Raw genomic sequence first — 24,778 nt, forward strand, 5'->3', positions numbered from 1 at the left:
TGGAGTGAGGCCGAGGGAGAGTGCAAAGATGCCACCTGCCGGCCTCTGTCTTTGGAGAGTATTTGAGTAGGTCTCTAGATGTGCATTAAATTAGATGTCTACCCCTCAGGCTGAAGCTTTAAGGTAAGTGAATAGGCCTCTTCCCAGGAAGACTGGGCACTTTTCAGTTGGCTGCCTCTGTGCTGGGCCCTGGGGTGGGTGAGTCCATGTGAGCTTTTTAAGAAATGTTTCTCGGATAACTATAGCCTTATGGGTCTAGTGGACACAAGCCTCGTTGGCTTTGAAAGCTAAATGTTTTGAGGGCTCATCTCTTAGGTGCAGGTCTTAAAAGTTGGGATGCCCAGTGCAGGGTTCAAATCCTTTGCTCTTTAGGGAGAAGCTGAGGGTTGTGAGTTCCCTCCCAATTGTGGGTTGCCATGCTGGGGGTGGGGCGAGATCGTGTCTCAGCCTCTCCTATCCGCTTTGACGTGGCTTTCTTCTCATTTGCCTGATGCATAGGAATCACTCTGCTAGTTTGTGGGTTTCTTTCAGAGGAAATTGTTCTGTATATAGTTGGAGACTTGGTGTGTCTGTGGGAGATGTGTTTGGGATCCTCCTGTGTCACCATCTTGACCCGGAACCTTGTATATTTAATTTCTAAGAGGGGAAATGGTATGTGGTCAGAGAATACTTTTCCCATAGGGCATCGCAGGAACTGGTATTATTTACACGCATATATACAATAAACTGATATGGCAGGCAGAATTCTAAGATCGCTCCTAATATCCCCATCTTCTGGTGTACATAGACCTTCTCGCAAGTTATCCAATCAAACACAAATCTAGGTGCTTCTTTGAAGGGATTTTGCAGATATAATTAGTTCTCAAATCAGGTGATTTTAAGAAAGAGAGATTATCTGGGGGGGCCTGGCCTAAACAGGTGATCCTTAAAAGGGACTGGGCCCTTCTTAACAAGAGATTCAAAATGTGAGAGGAATTTGTTGAGGGAGATAGTCCTTGCTGGTTTTGAAGATGGAGGGGACCACATGACAAGAATGCAGGTGGCCTGTAGGAGTTGAAAGTGGCCCCTAGCTGACAGACTAAATGAGACCTCCGTCCTACAACCGCAAGGAACTGAATTCTGTCACAGCTACTTGAGCATGGAAGAGCGTCTCAAGCTGCAGATGCCAGTATGGTCCAGCGGACACATTGATTTGAGCCTTGGAAGACTGAGCAGAGAACCCAGCCATGTCATTCCTGAACTTCTCACCTACAGAACTGTGAGCTAATAAATGAGTTGTTTTAAGCCTCGAAGTTTGTACTAATTTATTATTACAGTAGCAATAGAAAACTAAAACAACTGAATATTCTGCTTCACAAAATTGCAACCATTATTTGTTAAATATTTATTGATGTTAAATCCACATTATACCAGCACAACAATCCAAAGTAGTATGATAGCACTTTTTTTTATAAATACAACATAAAAGGTGGCAAAATAATGCTACTTAATCCCAAACCCAGCAAATTAGCAAAAAGTCACATTCAGAAAAATTTGGCAAGTAAGATATGACATAAGTCATAATTCTACAATACAGATAGGCCCATGAGAGACTTTGTATGGTATCTTAAATTCCATATTAGCAATGCATATAAGTGTGGTCAAAGAAAACTGTACCACTCTGCATAGAACATCTGCCACCCGGTGCTCAAGCCTATTAATCATTTAAAACTTGGTTGGTTGGTGTTCTTACAAAGAGATAGAAAGCTGTACATGTGAAGCAGTAATATGAAATATATGGGGTGGTACACAGATATAAAATTATTTAAGAAAATACTACATATTGAATTGAGTAACTAAGAGAGTTCAACATTTTTATTATAAATAATGAAAGATATATGTGTTTTGCATAAGGAATACAGTGTTTTCTTTTCATAGCAAAGTACCATTAAAGCCTCATGTTTTATAATATTAGGCCAAATTGTTTTTTCTCCTTTTTAAAGTTTATCGGTTCCGACTTAAAACCATCAAGTCTGGTCAGAATCAACTCAATCTAGCTGATGCAGAATTATAGGCATTCAAAAATCAGTCTTCACTGAGATGCCTATACAAACACTCGGAACCCAGCACCTTCTGAAGGCCAGGTGTCATGGCAGCAGGGAAGTGGACTAATATTTTCCATTCACCATATCTTGGTGCCATTGAAAAAAATACATTACGGCACAAACCTGTTTTTGTCTTTCCCAAGTCTCCATTTCCCTCGAGTAAACTAGATCCTATAGGCAATTTCTCATTTATGCCCATCTTGCAGTCTCAGTCCATTTTCAACTTGCTCTACACATCTAAACTCTTCAACTACTACACAAACTTCAGACACACTGAAATTTCCATAGCACATGTGTTCCAAACTTCCAGCTGACTCTAGATTCCCTAACTTGTGAATGGCAGTGTTTTTTCACCTACATTTTAGATTAGAAGAAAACCAAAGAAAAGCCTGGCCTTTACCGTGTCTCCTGTCCCTCTACTTTTAGCTAAATGAATACAACATGAGTAAGTGTGCCGGTAGCATTTTCCTTCATTCTCCTCCCTGCTTCCAAACCCCTGTTTCCTCCAAATACTCTATGCCTTGGTCATGTGGGTGGTTTGGATGCCTTTTGTGGAATGGACTGTTTGTTAATATATTTCTGCTATATTCAGAATACTTTATATTATTTATATTTAAATTAGCCTTTTAATATGGTTTGTAAATAAGCTTCCTACCAAGGTAGCATGAAAAGAAACTACTACACGTAAAGAAAAAAAAGTTAAGAACTAAGGTATTAACCTTGTTAGAAAACTCTTGATATTAATAAAATTTAAGGCAAGTAATTCCTCCTTATGATTTAATATAAAACAATTTGCAAAGACAAGGCATTTACTTGGATTTCTTTGTCATTTCCTCTTCCTTTTCATCCTCACATATTGCACTTGGTTCACTGTAGCTGTCTGAATACACTGCCACTTTAGGATCATTTTAGTACTATTTGTGGTACAATTGCCTCTTGTTCAGCACCCCACACTATCATGCTATGTAGCACCTATAGCTAGTGTTTAAAGGCACTTTGGATATAACAAATTGTGGTTACCTTTGAACAACTGATTTCCTTTAGCATTCTGGCATTTCAGACCACTTTAATCACAGCAATTCCAAAAATTTTAAATTGGATGATGAACGTGAATTTTCTGTGCAATGTGTACATTTCTATTCACATCACCTACTTACACTCTAAGTTTGGTATATCAAGTAAGAAAAATATTATTTTGGTGTTTATTTCTTATAGTCAAAGGTATGCTTTTGCCTTTTACATAATGTGACAAAGGAATATGTTGGTCAAGGCAATGGCTGTTTCAGTGTTTCAGCTTTAACAAGAATGTTGATTACAGGTCCTCGCTTTCTACCAAGCCGGTATTCAGTGTTAGGTGAGACGGACTGGCTTCAGGTTGGAACGCTGCTTTGATGTCTAGTCCCTGGTCCGAAAGTGCTGCATAGCGACTGGCTGAGGGCCGTACTTTTTTTGGCTTGGTGCTCTGTGGCTGCTGATGCCACTGGGCTACAAAAAAAAAAAAAAAAAAAAAAAAAAAATTAAGATTTTTTTTTTAACTAAGATATAATTGGAAAGCCCTTGGATGTTTCAAATAAATACAGAATGTCTTTTGATATATACCAGGCACATGTTCTTTGTGAAAGACTGAACACATCCATGGTAGAAATTCTAAAATTTAAGGGTAGTTTTGTATTTACTCATATGTTGCCGATTTTAGTGTCTATACATAACGGTAGGGGGACTACAACAGCTAGATAATAAAGACAAAGTGTAGTTGATTTTTTTTTTTTATGAGGAAGATCAGCCCTGAGCTAACATCTGTGCTAATCCTCCTCTTTTTGCTGAGGAAGACTGGCTCTGAGCTAACGTCTATTGCTAATCCTCCTCCTCCCCCCCTCCCCACAAAGCCCCAGTAGATAGTTGTATGTCATAGTTGCACATCTTTCTAGTTGCTGTATGTGGGACGCGGCCTCAGCATGGCCAGAGAAGCGGTGCGTCCCCGGGGTCCAAACCCCAGCACCAGTAGCAGAGCATGTGCACTTAACCGCTAAGCCACGGGGCCAGCCCCGTGTAGTTGATCTTGAAAGAAAATACTCACTGCAGCACAAGAAAGCCTTTGAAACTGTCGCCTCCCCAAATTTGCACCTCCCCCCTTTTTAAAAAAAATTTCAAAGCTCAAAATGTATAAATGCCACAATAATTACAGTAGTTAGGTATGCTGGATGGGCGTTTTAACACTAATCAATTGAAAGGAATTGGGCAGTAGGGAAGGCCAAGGTCACTCATTTCATGAAGAACCTCATAAAGTTATTTCTTACTCAAGAAGAGGTAAAATGTGAAATCAGTTCTTAATTTTTTCTAGTGGTTTTCTTTATGTCAATAGATCACATAGATCACACTAGTTTGTAAATTCAATAGGAACAATTTTCTTTAAATTTAGGATTCAGGTATACAAATATACACACACAAACACTCACAAACCTATTGCTGAGCTGCTTAAGATATATTAATGAGAAAAGCACTAAGCCACAAAAGTATGCATTCCAGGATCAATGGCACACACATTTAGAGTGCATTAAGACACTGTGATGAGATTATAATATAGGAAGAAATGTTAAAAGGCAGTCATTTGCAGAACACAGTAACAAGAAAATGTGAAAAACATGTGGTTATGCCTTTGCCTACTGTTAACTCCTAAGGATGCTTCAGTAAGTAAACCACAACTGACTAGCCGACGTCAGAGAAATCAACATGCATATTTTGCTAATAACGCAAAGTTCCTGAATGATACTTGGGTATCTGTTCTCCTGGTGTAGATGACTATTAATGTTGAGAAACTATAAATAGAAAGAGAAAGAGCAATATGAAATTTCCGGCAAATAAAACACTATGGTTGTTTATAAGATTATATAAAAGTAATGTGATTTGCTATCCAAATGTCTAATTTTTCATAATTTAATGAGTAATTGCAACAAAATGAGATGAAGTGGCACTCACTGTAGACGTCCAGCCTGGCAGTACAGGACACAATCCCTGCTTCATTCTTGGCTGACACCGTGTACCACCCAGCGTCTTCTTTTGTGGCTCCCTGAATGAGCAGGCAGATGTAGCCGTGATTATCCTGGTGCATGCTGGAGGAAAGGATAAAGTCATTAGGGTTCTAAATTTTTAAAAAGTGGCTTTGGACATGAAGCATCATTTTTAATTAGATCATTAGAAACGGAATTTTGCAAGTCACGGATAATAGGGTCATACTCATTCTGGAGAGGCTGCTAGCCCCATTAAAGGTAATGGGAGAGAAGAGCAGACGTCAAGAGGTTGAATAAATCTGCGCATTTAATATCTAGTTGAAGATCTGCCTTTACAAAAGCCACTGAGTAGTTTCTCTATCACCATTGAAGCAAATGAATTCATCTTTTAGATATAAAGATAAACACTCTAAAAAAATCACCGTTAGATTAAGTTAGAATGTGTTTCATCACATACCATTATAGCTTCTTTCTAAAAGCTTAATCATACATTCAGGTAAAGAGTGATTTTTGTCTTTGGTATCATCAATAGCATGACTCTTACACAGATTTACATGCTATATAAAGTGTATCTTTTTATATATCATTAGGACTGAGCAGTGGTGGATTAGGTCAAGTCACTGGGTATTCTCACCTCACTCGGTCAGTGCTGTGAGTGAGTGATTCATTTTCTTTCTTCCAAAATATCTGAGGCGGTGGCACTCCTAAAACACGGCATTCCAGTCGCACTGGGTACCCATCAGCGACTCCTGTGTTTTGCAGCTTCTCGATAAACACAGGGGGTTTGTGTGCTTCTTTAGCTAAGAAAACATGAGATGAATTATCTATCAGTGATATAGAAAAGGAGCACTATAAAGAATTCAGAAGCTTTTAGAAATATTGCTTAAATAGATCTATTTTATGATACCATTTTTCACTTCAGGTGGTAAGATGCTAAGTCCTCTCTCCAAATTATTCTTTTACCATGAAAGGTTCCTATGCTTCATTCCACTCATTTATTTCCTCAATTAATTCAAGTCTGACAGGCCCACACAGACCACTGGCCATCTGCTCCACAGAATGCCTGTCTGACAGGCTGCATGAGACTCCTAAGTCACGCTAGCATCTGGGATGGCTTCAATACCAATTATGTTACTGGTGCACTCAGCCTTTACCAACCATTGCCATCTAGTGACGCTGAGGCAGACAAGTATTCTGATCCACTTAGATTCCCTCCCTGCTATCTGAAATGTTTCTATAAAGATTCTGAAGATTTGCAAGTCCTGGCTTAAGTGGAACATACCATAGGATTTTTTTTTTTAATAATTTTTTATTTATTTATTTTTTCCCCCAAAGCCCCAGTAGATAGTTGTATGTCATAGTGGCACATCCTTCTAGTTGCTGTATGTGGGACGCGGCCTCAGCATGGCCGGAGAAGCGGTGCGTCAGTGCACGCCCAAGATCTGAACCCAGGCTGCCAGCAGCGGAGCGTGTGCACTTAACTGCTAAGCCATGGGGCCGGCCCCCATAGGATTTAAAGGGGAAAAAATAAAGGGGAGCCATCTTTATCTAATTTGGCAGCTTTAAATAGTTACCTACAAAGTAGGAATGTACATCCTATAAATTATAAATTTTAATTTGTATTCTTTGAAGGAAGCTATAAAAAAGACAAATTTATTATCACCTTGAAGGAAGCAAGCCATAAAAAAAGAGAACTTAATTTACTTAGTCTTAAAATATCAGAACTGATTGTTAATAACACTCTAAATATTACCATCCAATGGGAATTGTTTTCTTGGCTCTGTGGTGGAAACAATTTCAGAGAAAGAATAAGGTTTAGTTATTGTCTTCTGAGCTACCAACAATGACTCTGAGGATGCGTGTCGTTCTCCACCACCTCATCTAGAGTGACAAATAAAGCCAAGCAGCCAGGGGAGAGCCCGGTGAAGACGATCAAAATTCTACCTGAAATTTTCAAATATTTAAGACTCTCTAAGACCTTGAATTATGTAGAGGGTTGTGTTTTTTTATTGAACTTGACATGGTTACCTGACCTAGTCTATTTTTGGGGCAAGTGGTAACAGACCTCACTTAGTATTCTCTCTGGGTCCCAGTTTTGAAAAGAACATAAAATGTATAAAATGAGCCTTAATGTCATAACCACTAGCCAGTAAGACTAACATCTACCATTTTGGAGCATTGCTATGCAGGATACTAGTGATGCAGAGCTTCATATGATTTAATCCTTATAAAAACTCTGTGAGGCATTATGATCTCCATTTTACAAATGGGGAAACTGAGTTGCAGAGAAGTTCTATATCTGCCAAAGGACACAGGCAGTCAACGAGAGCTGGGATTGGAACTGAGATCTGATGACAAAGACTTTGCTTCCAATTACTGTGCACTGCCATCTTCTCACGGAAGTGCTGAGGCATACCAGGATGTCCACGCTCCCAGACCCACAGGGCTCAGGCCTGAAGGACAGGTATGATCAAAACACACATTTAACAGGAGAAAACTAAACAGTTTTAGTCTAAAGAGGGGAGAGTTAGAGGAATGAATGAAATCGATCCTAGTATGTAGTAATATTGAATAGTTTACACAAAATTTAAAAGCACAGCTCACACATAGCGCCACAGTCCACATGCTGACTGCATGTGTGTGTGACAAACGTCTTGAATCATTTATACAGGATTTTAGCCAGGACCTCCTGGGCTTTATTCTCATTGTTCCTCCATTTCTTGACAGAGCTCAGAGGCTCACAGTGTTTGGAAGAGCACTAGGAGTCAACAGACTCTCTGAGTCTGGCCTTCAGCTTACTAAATGGGACCCTGGGAGGGTCACAATCTCTCTAAGTCTAACTTCCACATCTATAAAATGAGGAAGAAAATTTGCTCGGATTCCCTCACAGGGCTGTGGTGAGGACCAACTGGGATAATGTATATGAAGCACTTTGCAAATAGAGGTCTGAGAAATAAACATTATGTTTTGCTATGTTTCTTTTTAAAAAGAGAACAGATAACAGAATCTTATGCTCAACTCCTAAGGATTATAAACCTTTCCATAAATATATTTTCCTTATCTAAGGGTAAGACTTCATATAACAATACTTTTAAAGAATTTACCTAACAGTATAAGCAATTAAAAAGCAAATCTGAGTTAACTGGACTATGACATTGGAGGTAGATGATAATGTTGTTTAAAATTTTTGAACTTGGAAATCAGTGCACATTACATTACTTAAAAAACTAGGTATATATGTAGAACTCTATGCATAAGAAAATGCTTATACATCAAGTTTCGTTCTTGGAGCCCATGCTGCTGTTGCTCTTTCCCTAGTAACACTGGGGGCCAACACTCATGAGACATAGAATGACCCAGAAAAGCTGCTAAAATCCTTTTCTTTCTTGGCCAGGCTACTGGGAGAAAGGAAAGATAAATAATAATGGCTATACTGAAGAAAAGTTAATGTTTCTGACTTGCTAAGCCTTATAACATGTCCTAATTGGCTATTTTGATGATGCAATCTAATCTATTTTTCAACAGTTTGATTTATTTTCCAAACTGGTTAATAATGCAGGATTAGTTTACATTTCTCAATCTGATGTTCATTCTGGAAGAGAGAAAGGATTCACAGATGAGCCTACCAGCAACCACAAGCTCCAGGCTGAATGAGTTCTGTCCTGCTCGATTGGTGGCTATACATGTGTAGATGCCGGCATCTCGTGATGTGACTGGCTCTATGATCAGAGAGTGCACCCCGTTCTCACGCACGAGCATCTTGTGAGCACTGTCGGGGCGGATGGGCTTCCCATCTAGCTGCCAGCTTAGATCTGGGGTTGGTAACCCACTGACCTAAACCAGAAAGGAAATTCATATAAATTTCTCTACTATTAAAACAGTGAAGTCATTAATAGCTCAGAAACCAGCGTCAATTCCTCCTTTGGGAGTACAAGAGACAGTTTTTAGTATCAACTCAGGTTACTCTTTTGCTTGAAACCTCTCAATGGCTTCCTAAGCATAGGCTCATAGGCTCACTTCTAAACATTTCTTATAGAGCAACATAGGGAAAAGTGAAATGGGGACTAAAAAAATTTCTGTGATTATTATACTTCACCCAAGGTTATAAAGACTATGATGATGTCAGCACAAGGCTCTGAGCTCTTTGGAAAAAAGATATGCAACCATAATAACAATAACAAATACTCAGCATTTGTACATTATAAAGCTTCCCATTGAAGAGTTGCCATAGCTATGGAGACATTAGTTAATGCATCCATCAGCACATAGGGCTATTATTATTTTATAATCCTTGAAACTAAGTAACAAAAGCAACACAAAATTACCCATAAAGCCATCTCAACAAATTAGCATCACAATGGAACCATCATAAAATCTTGAGACCATGACAGTTGTGTTGACCAGAGATCAGATAAAAGCACATTTAATTGCTAATAACACGTCGTTGTGCTGTGAAGGGTAGGGATGGTTGCCATCTGTCAGCTCTTTACAGTTTTGCTTTTGATTGGGGAGAATGGGGAGAAAAGCACCATTAAGGAAGGCTTTTTACCCCCACCCCAAATTTACTAATGGGAAATTACATATAAAAAGATGTCATTTGGACTGTAAGACAATTCTTTTGAAGAACCAGCTCTGCCAAAATCAGCCAGAGAACTCACAAATTCCATTCCTGCTGCGTGATACTCAGTATACTCATTTATACTGCCTACAAGATGCCTCCCCTCACACATGTAGCAAAGGTCTAGAGAATTTAAAGAAAAGAAAATAAAGTAAATTTAAATTACTGGTTTAAAGGATGAAGAGATTTTGGAAACAAACAGCAGGAGTTCGGCAGCTTGGCTTTTGAGAGGGTCAGGCTCTCTGTTCTCCCATCTGTCCACCTGCTGTCCCCCAGCTCTCCACACACACTACTTTACCTGTCTGGAGGTCACCAGAGGTGAGAGGGAGAGAGAGTGGACACTTGTGGTCAGGCTCCACGCCTTCCCAAGTTGAGAAATGAAGTGTTGCTGCTTGTTCCCACTTGACTAGGTTAGACCCTAGACAAGCAGGGCCCTGGACTGACTGAGGCCATGGCATATCTTGTAGAGAGATGCCCAAACCACTGTGCACTCTCAGGCCCCTGATTGACCGGGCACCCAAGCCAGTGGACAGAGTTATTCACGTTAAGGCATGGGGAAAACACCCCGTTCTTCTACCCCTCTTCTAACCCCAGCCCTCTTGGGTGTGTCAGTAAAGAAAGCCTGATCTCAGAAATTCAAGATCATTGTAAGCAGGTCATAATTTGAACCGATCTGTGCTTTCGGCTGACATGGAAATAGGAAGAGGGAGAGGAGCATACTTGTTACTAAAGAGTGGGATTAGTTATGTTCCCTTATGACTCAGTACCAAGTCAAGGGTAGTCAGCGTCTAGGAACGGACCTAAGGAGTTAAAAAGGGGGGGTGCTTTCTGGGGGAAACCTAGCTGTTGCTTTAGTGACTGGCTTATTTTCATGACTTCTTTCCCTCTTAAATTAAGCTTAAATACACTGATAATTTTTTTTTTTCTGAACTGGGTCACACTCCATCTGTTCATGTGACAAGATTTTCCACAACATTTTATTTATCCAGGTCAGATCATAATAGTGAAATCAACAAGCAGAGAGATGACTTTTGGTTTCCAATATTCTTTAATGACAGGCATTCCAAGGACAGTTATGTCACTGTGCCCTGAAATAAATGATTTCTTTCTTAAATATCATTAAAAGTAAAGCTAATAGTTTGGTGAGTCTCCATATATCTATCATCTAGATTATGTAATTTTACTCCTCTATAGCCCTGTATCATTCTAAAAAATATGGGTTTTTCTTACATAATAGAACAATTCTCTTTTTACACATAAATTAATAATAATCCCTTGGTATCATCTAATAATCTATATAAAATAAAATTTCCCCTGTTGACTCAAATGTCATTTTACAGGTGGTCTGTATGAACTGTTAATTATAGACCAAAAATAAATACACATACATATAAATACACATACACTGAAACTCAGTTTGTGTGCTTATACTGTAAAAAGAATTATGCTGGAAAATAAAATACTTTTGTTAAGAATACATTTATTTTTATACATTTCTACAAGCCCAGATTTCCTTTTTGAAAAAATAAAGCCCAAATCCTCTAAACACCTTAATATTTGTGTGCTGCAAGCCCAGAGAGAACCAGCAGAGGGAGCCCAAATAATTCTTAAAAACCTTATCTATATTTAGGAGCTAAATTTTAAATTTAAGATCAGTAAATAATGAGGGAAAAAATCCCAAAACTATCAAAAAAATTTCAGAGCAGTTTTGGCCTCGAGCTCCTTTGAGAAATTGATGAAAGCTGTATCACATACACAATTTCAGAGTTCATCCGCCTAATGAGACCTGCCTACCCACGGACCCTGGTTAAGAAGCCCTGCTGTAAAACAGGTCAAAGAAGGATGTCACCCTAACTTCTCTTAGAAATAGAAAATAGGAGGAATAAAAGTCAAAGTAGACATATGGATACAAAATCTCAATGAATAAAGAATGATGATCAACTAATTAATGATTAGGACATATGACAGATTCAACACATTTATGACTTCAACAAAATGGAAAACCTAAAGGGATAAAACCTCCCAGTGACTTTCTGGAGTATGGTATTAGAGTTCTAAATAAAGAAGATATTTAATAAAAATTTAACAGTAAAGGAAAAGAATGATTTAAAACAGTACATAAACACCCAGTATATTTCACTTTTTTTTTTTTTTTCTCTTAAGCTGGAAAACATTTTAAAGATGTATACTTGATATAATTTCCCAAAAAGGAACTAAAGAGTAATGGCAGTGAGGAGAAAAGGGAGGCAACAGATTTGCAGGCAATAACAAACTTACTTTGCAATCCATTCTGCAGAGTTTTCCTTCTTGAACAGTCAGATCTCCAGGAGCCTGCAAGAAGTGAGGTCTGAAGAAGCGCTCCTGAATTGGTTCATTTTCATCTCCACTGTCCCTTGATCTAGAACGAGGCCTTAGAACAAGATAGATAACAGATAGAAAGAAAGAAAGATAGTAGTTATTTCCAGGATCTTAGTCATCTGTTTTTTTATAATACGTGGGGTAATAATATAATTTCCTTACCTGATTCCTATCCTCAAGGTTTACACATAAAGTCAGCAAACCAAAATCTTGTTTCATTTAGAAGTTTATTATAAACTTAATAGTCTGCTAATTGCAGATCTTAAAAAATTCTGCTGTCCTAATCCTTAAAGCTAGTATAAATCATAAAAGGTGTCATGGGAAAAAATGGGATACTGTAGGTTGACCTATTTTTTCCTAAATATTTTTAAAGCTGTATGAGAAATAGCAGCTGTTGCTCATTGCTCATTTATTTATTACCAAATCTTTTCAACAGAAATTACTATAACTTGTGATTTTAAATTTATAGGAAATTAAAAGTTCTTATTATTTTGTGAAAATTCAATATCTTTCAAATCAAAATTCCTTTTCATATGAACCAGGAAAACAAATGTTTAGGTAGGTTTTCTTTTGCATCAGTTATCCATGTGTGTAAAGACACTATTTTTTTGCTTTAAAATAAAATGGTGCAAATCTCCCAGATTTTGTGCATTTCTCTTGCTTGTAAGTATGTTGCCAGAGGTCCCTTTAAGAGTAATACAATTTAAAGTAATTGCAGGGAAGACTTAAGAAAAGAGCAAGATGCTGAATACAAAATCTGTTAGTAATCACTAGAAGATAAGTTTAAAAACACTTAACTAGAAAAAGTAAGAGTGCAACAAATGAAACATTAGTATAATAGGCTAATAATTATCAGCTTTTTTATATAGTTTACTCTTTTCTAAGTACAGGTCTAACTTATGAGCAAAATGTTTTTCTAGGAGACACTGATACATGGAAAAGCTTAAATGTATTGAAGACCTCAAGAAAAGCAGAAGAAAATAATGCAAGAAAATAGATACGCCATTAAATATGTTGTGTTAACAGCTATACAGGCCTAGGATCCTGTGAACAGACATTGCCACAAATAGGTTAGAATTAAATCTGCATGTGCTTAGGTGCCAGAATTGTCTTCCGAATGCTGAACAAAGGGCTCTGTTGATCCAGTCACGTGAGGAGGTGTAGACATACCATTTGTTTGGTGCTTCTCAGTTTTTCCTGCTTACCTTCTCTGAGCCTATCATAGTATGTGTTCTCTTCACCAAAGGTGTTTGCATCTGTGGCCTGTACTTTACAGTCGGGACTATCTGAGCATGCTCTGTCTGTAAAATATCTAAATAGAAACCCAAGATGACAGGCTGGTTGACTTACCATTTTCCTTTTTAAGTGCAAATATGTTACTAAGAAGTAATATGCTTTGCCTGTCCCTGCCTTCCATCATTCTGTCAGCATCCTTGCATAAACTCAGGGCTACTAGGAACGGAAAGCACACTCTATTTAGCAGATATTTGTTGAGCATTTAAAATATGACAAATCTTACCTACAAGATTATGGTCTAAAATAAACTGTTTTGAACTAAGTAACTGAAAAATGAACATGAGCAAACGATGATTTTAGGAAATCTAGTGGCAGTAGTTTATAATGGTCAATCCACAAAGCTGCTGGTTAGAGAAGTTTGGTTTTGAACATTTGTGTACCATTTACTAGTATTTTCATGTTAATGTGCCTACCATTTAAAGTTATTGAGTCTTGATTTCTTCATAGATTGGGACCTTATTTAACAAACTAGTGATGGTATATCTGAATGGACTTATAAACATTAGCAAATGTTTGCTCCCTTCCCCTTTCTGAGTTGCAAAGGAGCTCACAATCAAGAAGCCATATACTGTATACACTTAGTAAGACTGTATTCACATTCTGTCTTCCAACTATGTTCACTTTTAGGTCATACTATGATTCTAATAGTATTGAATATATAGTAATAAATAAATAAAATAATAGTAACACCTATGGGAAGGAATATCTGAAATACCTTCTGACATGAGGATGGCCTGAGGGAGAGCGGGGACTGCGACCTCTTTGATTGACAGCCTGTACCATTAGGCGTCCGGTACAACTGATGCGGCCCTGTCAGAGATATCAGGAAAAGAAATTATTTGCTATGCAAAACAACTAACGATTAAGCACCATCATGTCTATTGTCCTATTCTCCATAAGAAATTATTTCTTAACAAATCAGTGTGCCACATTAGCCATGACACCAACCCCTCTCAGAAATGTGAGGAGTTAACTTTCCCTGAATTAAACTCTTCAGTAAAACTCTATATTTATTTAAAGAACTCAGGAGACAAGGTCTTTCTCTGAACTGTTAAATAAGCATTACTGTTTTATCTAGGATGGTGTTTAAAATGACAACCCTCCTTGAATTAATTGTAATCTGCTAATGTCTCCTTAACACATGAAGTTGAGTTGTAAAATATAGCAGGACATCAGTGTCTTGTGATGATTCCATTTTCATAGTCAAATATCTACTGGCTGTAGCTAATTCTGAAATCAAACTAGATGACTTTAGTTTTCTGTCAGATCTTTTTAATAATGTATTTTTTAAATGTTAGTAGTATCCCTTCTGAAAACCACATGTTAAAAGAGATGCCAGCATGATAAAATGATCATTATGTAAGAAGTATGCATGAGGATGACAGGGAGAGCATAATGACTGTAGGACACTATGTTCACGTGAAATGAACAAATTTGAGATTTAAAAACCAGAAGCAGTTAAATACCTAAAATATGTGGGTCATATGATAAGGACCTATCTAATGAAAAGCTATATTTTATCTCTTAGTCAACTGAAAATTTGTTAAATGCTGTCATAGCGATAGACAAAAGTAATATTTAGTTAGAGGACCCAGGTGACATGAATAAATCATCCATTGTTACTCTGGCTTTTTGTTTTAGCCTCTTCTCTTAATTTTTCCCCTCACTATTACTAGCAAAGTAGCAAAAGAGAGGATTTTCTCCTCTCATCTCCCAGGAGAATCAGCAGATGTACTTCTAAATTCTGACAATGGCCAAAAAAAAGGAAATAGCAAGAGAGGAAAAATGAGAAGCAGATTTATTCTTAATGATTAAACATAGTGAATTCTCGCTCAAGGTTGACAAGCAGCCCTCATGTGCACTTACAGTCAAAATAAAATGTACCATTGACTCCCATTTTCGTTCCAAGTTGCCAATATAGACAGGTAACAGAAGCAGAGGTGTTCTGTTTGTTTTGAAGAACTGCTTTCTGAGTTCCAACTGAGAGTGGGCTGGGGTGAGGGAGAGGACACTGGTGAAGGGATCACAGGGGGGAAAAACCCATAGCAGGATTCGGTTTAGGGCAAGACTCCAGTCAGTGAGGCTCTCCAGGTCTCCCCAAAGCCTTGACCTCTTAAGGACCATAATCACCCAGAAAAGGCAATACAGATAAGTATGTAGTACAGACAGGAGAAGAATTAGGAATTACCAAATAGAAAGAGGTGGTAGCAAAGAAACACACTCAAGTAGCCTTATCCCACTAGATATGTAACTTTCTCTAGCATTCACAATATTTGCTATTGAGGTCACAGTTAAAACACTGCCTTTCCTGAAAATTTCCAAGGAGACATGAAGTATAGCATTATGAAGGGGAATTATTTCTAACTGAGATTAATTGTATCTAAAGTTCAGGCCACATGATATAAGTTCTCTCATGCTGAGCTCTTGGCAAACACTTAGGATTCCTTACGCTAGCTTAAAATCTGAAAATTAATTTCATCTAACTCGTACACTCAATCTATACCTGCTATAGAAATCTAGATGTGACTTGCTTAGAAGACCCCCCTTATAAATAACCCAACTGACGCATCCTAGTAGATGCTTTAACAAATGAACATATAAGATTCATGATTCTCTCTGGAGCTTGAGGACAAGGTAGTGTATGTTTTGTTTTACACAAATACCTTCAACTGTACTGATATGGGATATGGCTTCCTGACTGTTTGCTCTGCTACTTCAGCAAACAATTTAAATTTGGATAGATTAAAATAGATTTGGGGCCAGCCCTGGTGGCCTAGCAGTTAAGTTCGGTGCTCTCTGCTTTGGGGGCCCGGGTTCAGTTCCTGGGCGCGGACCTACACCACTCCTCTGTCAGTGGTCATGCTGTGGTGGCAGCTCACATACAAAAAGAGGAAGATTGGCAACAGATGTTAGCTCCGGGTGAATCTTCTTCAGCAAAAAATAAAAAATAAAATAGATTTGTATTATTTGGATAGATTTTTCCTTGTAGTATAAAACCCAGAGGATCCACAAGGGAAGTTAAGATTAACTAATCATTTATGTGGTTAGAAAAAGATATAAGTTAAATTCAACCTTTAACCTTGAATTTGGGGAAGCAGATATTGGTTGCCTAAAAAAAAGAATTCCTTTAACCTGGATTTGAGTTTTGACCTTCCTAAAACTGGGAAAATTACTGAATTTGTTCAAGCCTTTGTTTCTTCTGTAAAAACTGGGGCGCTGTATCCATCTCACAAGAATGTTGTTACGATTAAATGATATAACCTTAGATGATCTTGTAAATATCAAATAGTACTTGTCATCAATTATCCTTACTAAATGCATCATTGCTGGTATTGTGTTACTGTGGGTCTGAGACAGTATATATGCATGGATATGCATCAAGATGATTTTTAGGGGCTCCAGCAGCTTGGCTGACTCCAGTAAAATTTTCCAGGTAGATATACTTTGCTTGAGGTATGCTCTTACCCCCTTTTTTGATTCCTTCAAATACCTCTTTTAACCAATACTTCCCCTGCCCCTCAGTGCTCCTAACGCTGGGATGAGCCCCAGACACCTTCGTATGACACTCCTTAGCTCTGGAGTCAGTCTGGGTTTGTAAACCAGTTCTGTCCCTTATAGTTGAATGACTTTAGGCAAGTAACTTAACCTCCTAAGTAAACTCTTCATCTGTAAAATAGGACCATACAGTTAATCCTGCATGGGTTCTTATGAAGATTAAATGAGTTAAAAGGTGTCAAGTACTTGGTATTGTGTTTTGCACACAGTAAATGCTCAAAATGTTAAATTATTATAGCACTGAATATGTATATAATTATAATAATCAGATGAATATGAAGCATCTCTTAGAATTTTTTTGTTAAACACAATTTCTTTCATATGTAATGGAGTTTTCTTTTTTTTTGCTATTAGGATTTAATTTATTCCAAAGGAAAAACAAAATACTCTTAGCACAGGAGGCAGAATACGTGGAGAGTAGATCAACCTTTCTAACTTAGGCTAGTGTTTGAAAGGTGCTAAGCACACAGGTATATTCAATGTGTTTGTCTGTGTGATGGCTGCATTTGAGGTGTAAGATGAAGGATGTCCTACTCAACTCTAACCATTTGACTATGCTTAGGATAAACCCTGTCTCTTCTCCTCCCTCCAAAAAATAGGGTAAACAGGTTGGCATACTACTCTGTACAGATTACACATTTCTACAATGTTCTCAAGATTTTTACTGCTACTGCTTAGAACCAAATGCACAAATATTGCCACAGAATATTTCCTTAACTTCCCAAATTTGAGAAAAAGGAGTATGTTACCATTTGTCACCTTTTTACTCCTACATCATCCTTCCCTTCTGAACATAAAGGGGAAAGGCATGGTCTGCAGGAGGCAGAATTATCAGTTTGATAATATAGTGTTATTGGCTAAATATATTACTAATCAATAAATGACCAGGAGCATTTAGAAAGCATCCAAACTAACAAATTGTACAATTTTGACATTTTTGTTTGGGGAAAAAATCCAGATTTCAGTGAAGCATTTTTGAAAAGATGCCTCCAATGTGCACAACTGAAAGTTCAGGTTTTTACATCTAAATGTCTTATTTATGAGGAAAATCATACAAAATTAGCATTAAATAATTTTAATCATACTAATGTGCCAATTAACCCTAATAATCATCATAAATAGTAGGCTCTGATGCACATTAATGCTATTGCATTTGCTTTTATCTTTCTCATTTCTATCTGCTTTATTATTAACACATGAAGTAGCAATGGAAGCGAATGTTTAAAGTTAAGTTTGAAATGAGCCAGGAAACCTTAAAATGCTAAAACAAAACACAATCAACAAACCAACTTTTTAAATTTAACTCAGCTGTGTGTTACTTTTCTATTCCAAACAAGTCCGCAGAGTTTAAAGCTATAGTACAAGTAATAAGTTTGAATTCTTAAAGTGATTCTGTATTAAACATCCAGCTTGTAAAGATTATTTGATGCCTTGTGAAAGGCCAATTATTTATAGAATATGGAAATAACATTTATATTTCCTAGTGTATGAAATTTAACTTGTGGCACACAGGTCTTTGTGAAAGCTTGCCACTTGTATACACAATGCAATTTTAGGAAACATCAAACTGCAAAGCAGCCATTCCAAAATCCAAGTGCAATACAGCGTAACCTAGCAACACAACAAAACAAAGTAAAACATTTGTGTTTAGATTCAGTTGCGTCTTAAAGATAGGATTAGAGTCTAAAATAAACTGTATATGTGATCCTCATTTTGGCATTATGTTTGGTGTAACCCTGCACCATCACTCATTATTTCACTAAACTATGTGATTGCTTTGGTCTCTCATGAATTGCCTGAGCGGCACACACTCAGCATAACACACAGTCCAGTGTATGTTTAGAGATGTGTGTTCTATCCCAAGTGGAACTTGGATGCAGTCAACAATATCCAACGTGTTTCTTATTCCCAAAAGATTAACCCAGGTGGAAAAATATTCTATAAAATATTCTGCTGAACTTGAGTATTTTCCTCTTTCCTTGGTTCTCACCCTTTCCCTTGGCTGCTTTCTGTAATTATTTTCCACTGCTCAGGAAAGCCCTGCCGTCTGTGTTTCATTACTGAACTAATTTTTCCACTCCAGCCTTTTCCTCTTTCCCTTGGTCATTTCGCATGAATGCACCAGAAAAAAATGGATGTAGGTGTCTCCCTTTCAAACCCAAATACTTCTAAAATGTGAAAAAAATTTAAGGTAACCAAAGGGCATCAAGGAAGTGGGGAAGCAATTTTGGTTCTCTGTTGACTACATGTTATGCTTTTGGGATTAATTATATCTTGAAAAATCTGGCTTTTACTTTTGAAATTTTTTTCATTGCCTACTTATGTCATGGTTCTTTTAAATCATGTTTTAATTCATAAATTACGAGAATGGCAAAATAATTTAATATACAATAACAGATGTTATAAAGTTGAGATTATGGCAGTGTTAAGCATTTCTTTTACAGTTTTCCTACAGCAACAAATGATAACTTATGCCAAGAGTTAGGTAGAAAAATGGTCTGCCACTTGTCATGGTTTAAATACCACTTTGTTTTTCTAATAGGTAGTGAAGTTCACTCCAATTTTTAGGTGATGACTCATAAAACCTACATCTGGCATATCTGGACATACCTGCTACTGAAGACCCCAGGATAGAAAAGCAGTTTTACTCTTGAAATTAAAATCAAGCAGGCAACATGCTCAGAAACTTGGAACAGCAACTACTACCAAGTACTACAAATATGAAAATTCTCTTACAGTTTCAATGTGAGGCCTAAATGCCCACTTCCAGGATTTCCTCAGATTCTCTTCATGAGTTTCCCCTCCTATGCCTGCCTTTGGTCATTTAGGTAGAAAAAAGAGACTTTTAGCCCAACTCTCTTTAATGAGAATATTGGGTGGATTCTAACCTTGAGAGACACCTGGAATTCCAGGTATTAGGAACTACTCTGGTTACTGTGACCTCTGGGGTTCTCTGAATCTTTTGCTCCCTCTGATAGACCCAGAGCAGTCATATTACTGTTTGCTTAAACAACAGGTGGGATGGGATATTCTTTTAGGAGGGCTAGGCTTTTGGCTACCTGATGTAAACTGGTCCACTTCTTTCTTTGTCTTCTCTTCAAAGGGTAGAGGCATAGAACCACAAAGCGTTAACCATGGGGCTTAGCCTGGGATTTGGTGAAGCAGCAGAATTCACTGGGCCTGGAATGAGGGCAGTGACTGCTCTCTTTTGGGCCTTGCGTTGGCCCTGAGTGTGCTGGAAGCAGAGAGCAGCTTCCCAGCGTCATGTGTGGCTTGTGTCAGCTGCGCTGTGGGTGTGGCCCGTTCTCTACCTCACAGCTCCCTCCACCCGCCCACAGCTGTGGCAGTTGTGGCACAGCCACATCTGCTGCTGAACTCCTTTCCCACAGGGGTGGTAAAAAGGAAAAGCCAGGAGGTCAGAAGACCACACACCAGCTACATGTTGGGTAGAAATTCCATCCCAAACTGACTTGCTTACTCTCTAACAGTCCTGTAAGAGTGGAATATCTAGAAAGAGAATTGATCCTTTACATCCTGATTCCACAAGCTTCTGCCAACTCTTTGGGCTGTTGCTCTAAGACCGGGTTATTAGTGTCTTTGAATTAATATGATAATAATAAGCAGCATTTATTAAAAGCATATTATGTGCCAGGTAAACTGAGTGCTTTACATGCATTATTTAAATCCATATTATTATTCTCATTTCATAGCAGAGGAAACAGGCACAGAGAGGTTAAGTGCTAAGGGTCACATAGGTCACAAGTGGCAGAGCTAGAACTCCAACTCAGATCTGCCTGATGCCAAAGTTCATGCTCTTATCCCCTGAACTACACCATCTAGGCTTTTCAGTATCAATATTGCTCTACAATTCTGGTCTGTCTTTGCTCTGTCATTTCTTTCTTTTGATTTCTTTTCCTTCCTCTTTTTCTAAGTTTACAAGGGGGATCTTCAGCAGCCTTCCTTTGTCTAATGACTTCATCACAGTTTGTCCCTCGTTTAAATGCTCAGAGACTACTGACCCTTGCGGCTGGCCTGTGGGCTTCAGCTCTGCACAGTGCCACTGGCCGTGAGCAGTAAGTCCTTCCTCATTCAGAACTTTGCCACATGTAAAAATACGTGAGTATAATTTGAAGAAGACTAAAGCAGACTCATAATTGCAGTTTCACATCTGTGTTCTTTTGTTCTATAAAACTGCTTACTCAAATAACAGTTTGAAACATTTTCTAGGAAAAATTCCTCAAAATTAATAGCAGGACCCCAGTACTAGCGAGTGCTTAAGGAATACAGTTAATTCTATCTCCGTAATATATCCCAGCCTTTCTAGGAGAAAGAGGAATAAAGGACCCAACGTGAAGAAAATTTTTAGATTTTGTTCAGTTCTCCACTGTTTTGTTAATAGGCAGAAAACTGAAAATTGAAATTTGTTAATGACAGTCAAGGAAACACACTGAAAATACAGTAAGAAAAAAAATAGCAAGTTCCACTTTTGTTTCCTCAAATACACCAAACATGAACACAAATAATAAGCATTAAAATGCAACTTTTTAGTAAAGGCTGTGATTTTGACTATTTTCCAAGGTGATGGTCATGTATTCATCGATTAAAAAATTGGAACCTCCAGAAGGGGCCTTAATATGGAAATTGTTCACTGACAGTGAAGAGTTTGCTGTGCTCTATCACAACCTGATTTGTCGATACCTTGAGTTTCATTCTAATCTCAGTATTATTGCAGAAATATCTTTATATGACAATGTAATATTAAAACAGGATAAACACTGTACCAACTTTTAAAAGTTTGTAAGCTTTGCTAAAATTATTTGTATCATTTTCTAACACTTAATATTTCCTTCAAAGTAAATAATGAAATACAGAATGATATAAATCAGAGATTTTAAAAAGATACTTCTGGACAATTTTCATTAGTTATATAATAAAATGGTTAATTTTAGCTTCCTTTTTTTCAAAAAGAGTATGTTATTTACATGACTTCTGCAGACTTCATAAAATTATCCTGTCACACATTGAGCTCTTAAGGTACAAAATCACTTCTTTTTTATGTGCGTGTCCCTCATATCCAGCATAGTGCCTAAAATATACAAGATACTCAATGAAAAAGAATTTGCTGGCTTGAACTGGGAACATGATATCCAGTAGCTGCCTATTAAATTCGAAGTAGTCAATTGATTTTTTGACCCAAAATCTAAGGGCAAACACAAAAGAAAACATTTGGATGGAAACAAACAAACGAAAAATGCTGAATGCTATACATGGGCACTATCAAAATTATAATTTATCTACACTTATACGTTTCTTAAATCCCATTGAATTAAGTAAGTGTACGTGTATTTTAAATATTTTACTTTTTTGAGTTTTTCTGCTACAGCATATACACGCTACTCACTATCCTTTTCTCCTTTTTTCTTCATAGAATTTAATCCTATCAGAAATGATATTATTTATGTATTTGTTTACTGGTTTATTTTCTATCTTAGGACTTTGTCCTGTCCACACTGAAACCCCATCACCTACATAAGAGGTGTACATATTAAGCCCTCACTAATATTTGTGGAAAGAATGCACATCTGCACCAGAATTATTCATGTAGAAAAACACCTGATGGAATAAATAAATACTCGTGAAACAGAATTTTTCTATCCTCTGAAACCAAGATGGATGTAGAATTTGGGGAAATAGTTTCAAGTCAAAGAAGTATAATTCCACCTTTTATTTAAACAGTTCTTCTGTCCAAATAAATGCCTGTAAGCACTATACACAGAACTGAAGCCAGACCTATACCCTTCTTTACCTGAGGGTTTGCAGCCATAATGGTGTAATTCCCATCATCGTCTAGGGTGGCAGCTGTGGCATGGAGAGAGCAGGTTCCGTCGAGATCTCTTTGAATGGTGTAGTGATCATTCTTTGGAGAGATCTGCTTTCCATCTTTAAACCAATAGATCTGTGAAAGGAAACAAAGATGAAAGATTTAGGATGCGTGTAGTCCTACTCTATTTGGGGGACTGATAAATAATAACAGCGTGGTCCACAGAGCTGATCTGAGTTTTCATGTTAAAATGTTAACACCTGAACAGGAAATTGATTTTTGAGTGAAAAAAGTAGGTATCAGACAAGTTTAATTGTATTTTAGTTCTTAAAAATTATATATCCTCTTTTTATTTTTAAAAATATGTATATGGGGTAGTAGTTACATTCATATGTTATTGATATGGAGGGATCTACATCGAATGTTGACAGTGATTATTATTTATGAGGTGGCATTACAGGCATTTTTCTTTTTGCTTCTTTTTATTTTCAAATGTACTGGCAATTAAAATGTATTACTTGTAAAGTAAAGGTAAAAAGGTTATTTATTTTTGAGAACAAAAACAGACTCCAAACTCTAATCATTCCACTGAATTGTGTTAGACAAATCAACGAGGGTGGTGAGGAGGGAGGCAACAGTTAAGGGTGGGTGGTGGGTGGACCTCTGTGGCTTTCATTCTGGGCCAAGGAACATATGATCAAAGGCTGAAAGTCTGTCAGCTCTCCCCACTATGTTAAAGAAAACACAGTAGTATTTAAACATCTAATAATTTTCAAACAATGTTAACTTGGGTTAATAGAAAATTAAATGTGAAAAATAAAGTAAAAATAAATCTTGACTAAATAAAAAATTTTAAACTTGTCATACTACCTCTTCTATAGGTCCTCCTTCCTTCCCTCACCTTTAAACAAGTCAGTGGTCCATGGATCTCTGATGATTTAGTTATTATTTTTTATTTAGTTTATGAACTAGAGTTGAAAGACAGGCCCATCATGATGAATCACAGAGCTGGCAGCCCTAACATGACTGAGATGCTGAGTAATGCCTACACCAACCCACCTCCAGACTTATTGTTAGGGAAGAAAATAAATCCCCTCTTTTTAAGTCAGAGCAAGCTCTTTGTTGTCAGTTTTGTTCCTTGTAACCAAAAGCATTTCTAACTAATGCCTAACAGAAGAAATCTACTTCAGAGTCTTTAGTTTTTAAAATGAACTTCTTCCTTAATGTAAATCAATATGTAATTGAGATCACAACTAGCATTCAAATTCAACTTTCTGTCAAAGCCTTTGAATCTGAAAAATCTTTCTGAAACTTCCATTTCTAAGATAGGAAAAGGCTAGAAATACATAGCACTAAATAAGGAATAAGGGAATTATTGGGATCTGAATGCTGTAACTTTTCCAACCTGTTTTTCAGTTAGCTCCAAATTTACAGAAACTATATTATTAATCTCTAGAACCTAAAAATTAATCAAGTAGACTAATAATTTTCAGTTCTAAAAATTAAATTATATAAAGCATGGTACTTCATAGTTACTTAGAGGTTTGATTATTTTTGATGGAACAAAGAAGCTGTAATTAGTATGCAATTTCTTCCTTTTACAATCTTGCCACTACTCCAGTTTTTCAGAATTATATCTTTCCTTTAATCATATTTTTCACCTCCATTTACACTTGGAATACAACTTTCACATGAGAATTAAATAGTTCCACAATTTTACCAAGACTGCTAATGGAGAGGAAAGGTGAGGGTATAAGAAATGAAAACAGGGTGAATTAGAAATTCTTTTCAATCTTCTCAGGTCTCAATTAGAAGGATGTCCAGAGCTGAACAAATTTTTTTTAAGATATAAGCTAAAAAAAAGATGTATTTTTAAAGATATGATGACTATCCTATACCTCTATAATCCCAATATAATTTTATATAACATGTGCAGAAGTAACAGTTCTTCAATAAACTAGAGAGGGAAGAAAAAGAATGGCAGTGAGGAAAGGAGGGAGGAAGGGGAAGAAGGAAGGAAGGATGAAAGAAGAAAATC

General features: G+C 37.2%; 2 protein-coding genes across 4 annotated transcripts in view; one reads left to right on the top strand and one right to left on the bottom strand.

The window, feature by feature from the left end:
• The window catches only part of CBR4 (carbonyl reductase 4), an 85,057-nt gene that overhangs the window by 59,252 nt on the left and 1,027 nt on the right, over window positions 1–24,778 (top strand). The window lies entirely within an intron of this gene.
• The window catches only part of PALLD (palladin, cytoskeletal associated protein), a 241,680-nt gene continuing 218,191 nt past the window's right edge, over window positions 1,290–24,778 (bottom strand). For all 3 annotated transcript variants that reach the window (XM_087437441.1, XM_087437442.1, XM_087437443.1), the window contains 7 exons: window positions 22,726–22,875; window positions 14,080–14,174; window positions 11,988–12,120; window positions 8,719–8,926; window positions 5,727–5,892; window positions 5,061–5,194; window positions 1,290–3,569 (listed from right to left, as the gene is read on the bottom strand). In XM_087437441.1, coding sequence (XP_087293567.1) covers window positions 3,397–3,569; window positions 5,061–5,194; window positions 5,727–5,892; window positions 8,719–8,926; window positions 11,988–12,120; window positions 14,080–14,174; window positions 22,726–22,875 — 1,059 coding nt within the window. In that variant the 3' untranslated portion in view covers window positions 1,290–3,396. The remainder of the gene's footprint in view (window positions 3,570–5,060; window positions 5,195–5,726; window positions 5,893–8,718; window positions 8,927–11,987; window positions 12,121–14,079; window positions 14,175–22,725; window positions 22,876–24,778) is intronic.

Source organism: Ceratotherium simum, chromosome 12 (genome assembly GCF_057802395.1).
Source record: "Ceratotherium simum simum isolate JZ-2026a chromosome 12, ASM5780239v1, whole genome shotgun sequence".
Lineage (NCBI taxonomy): Eukaryota > Metazoa > Chordata > Mammalia > Perissodactyla > Rhinocerotidae > Ceratotherium > Ceratotherium simum.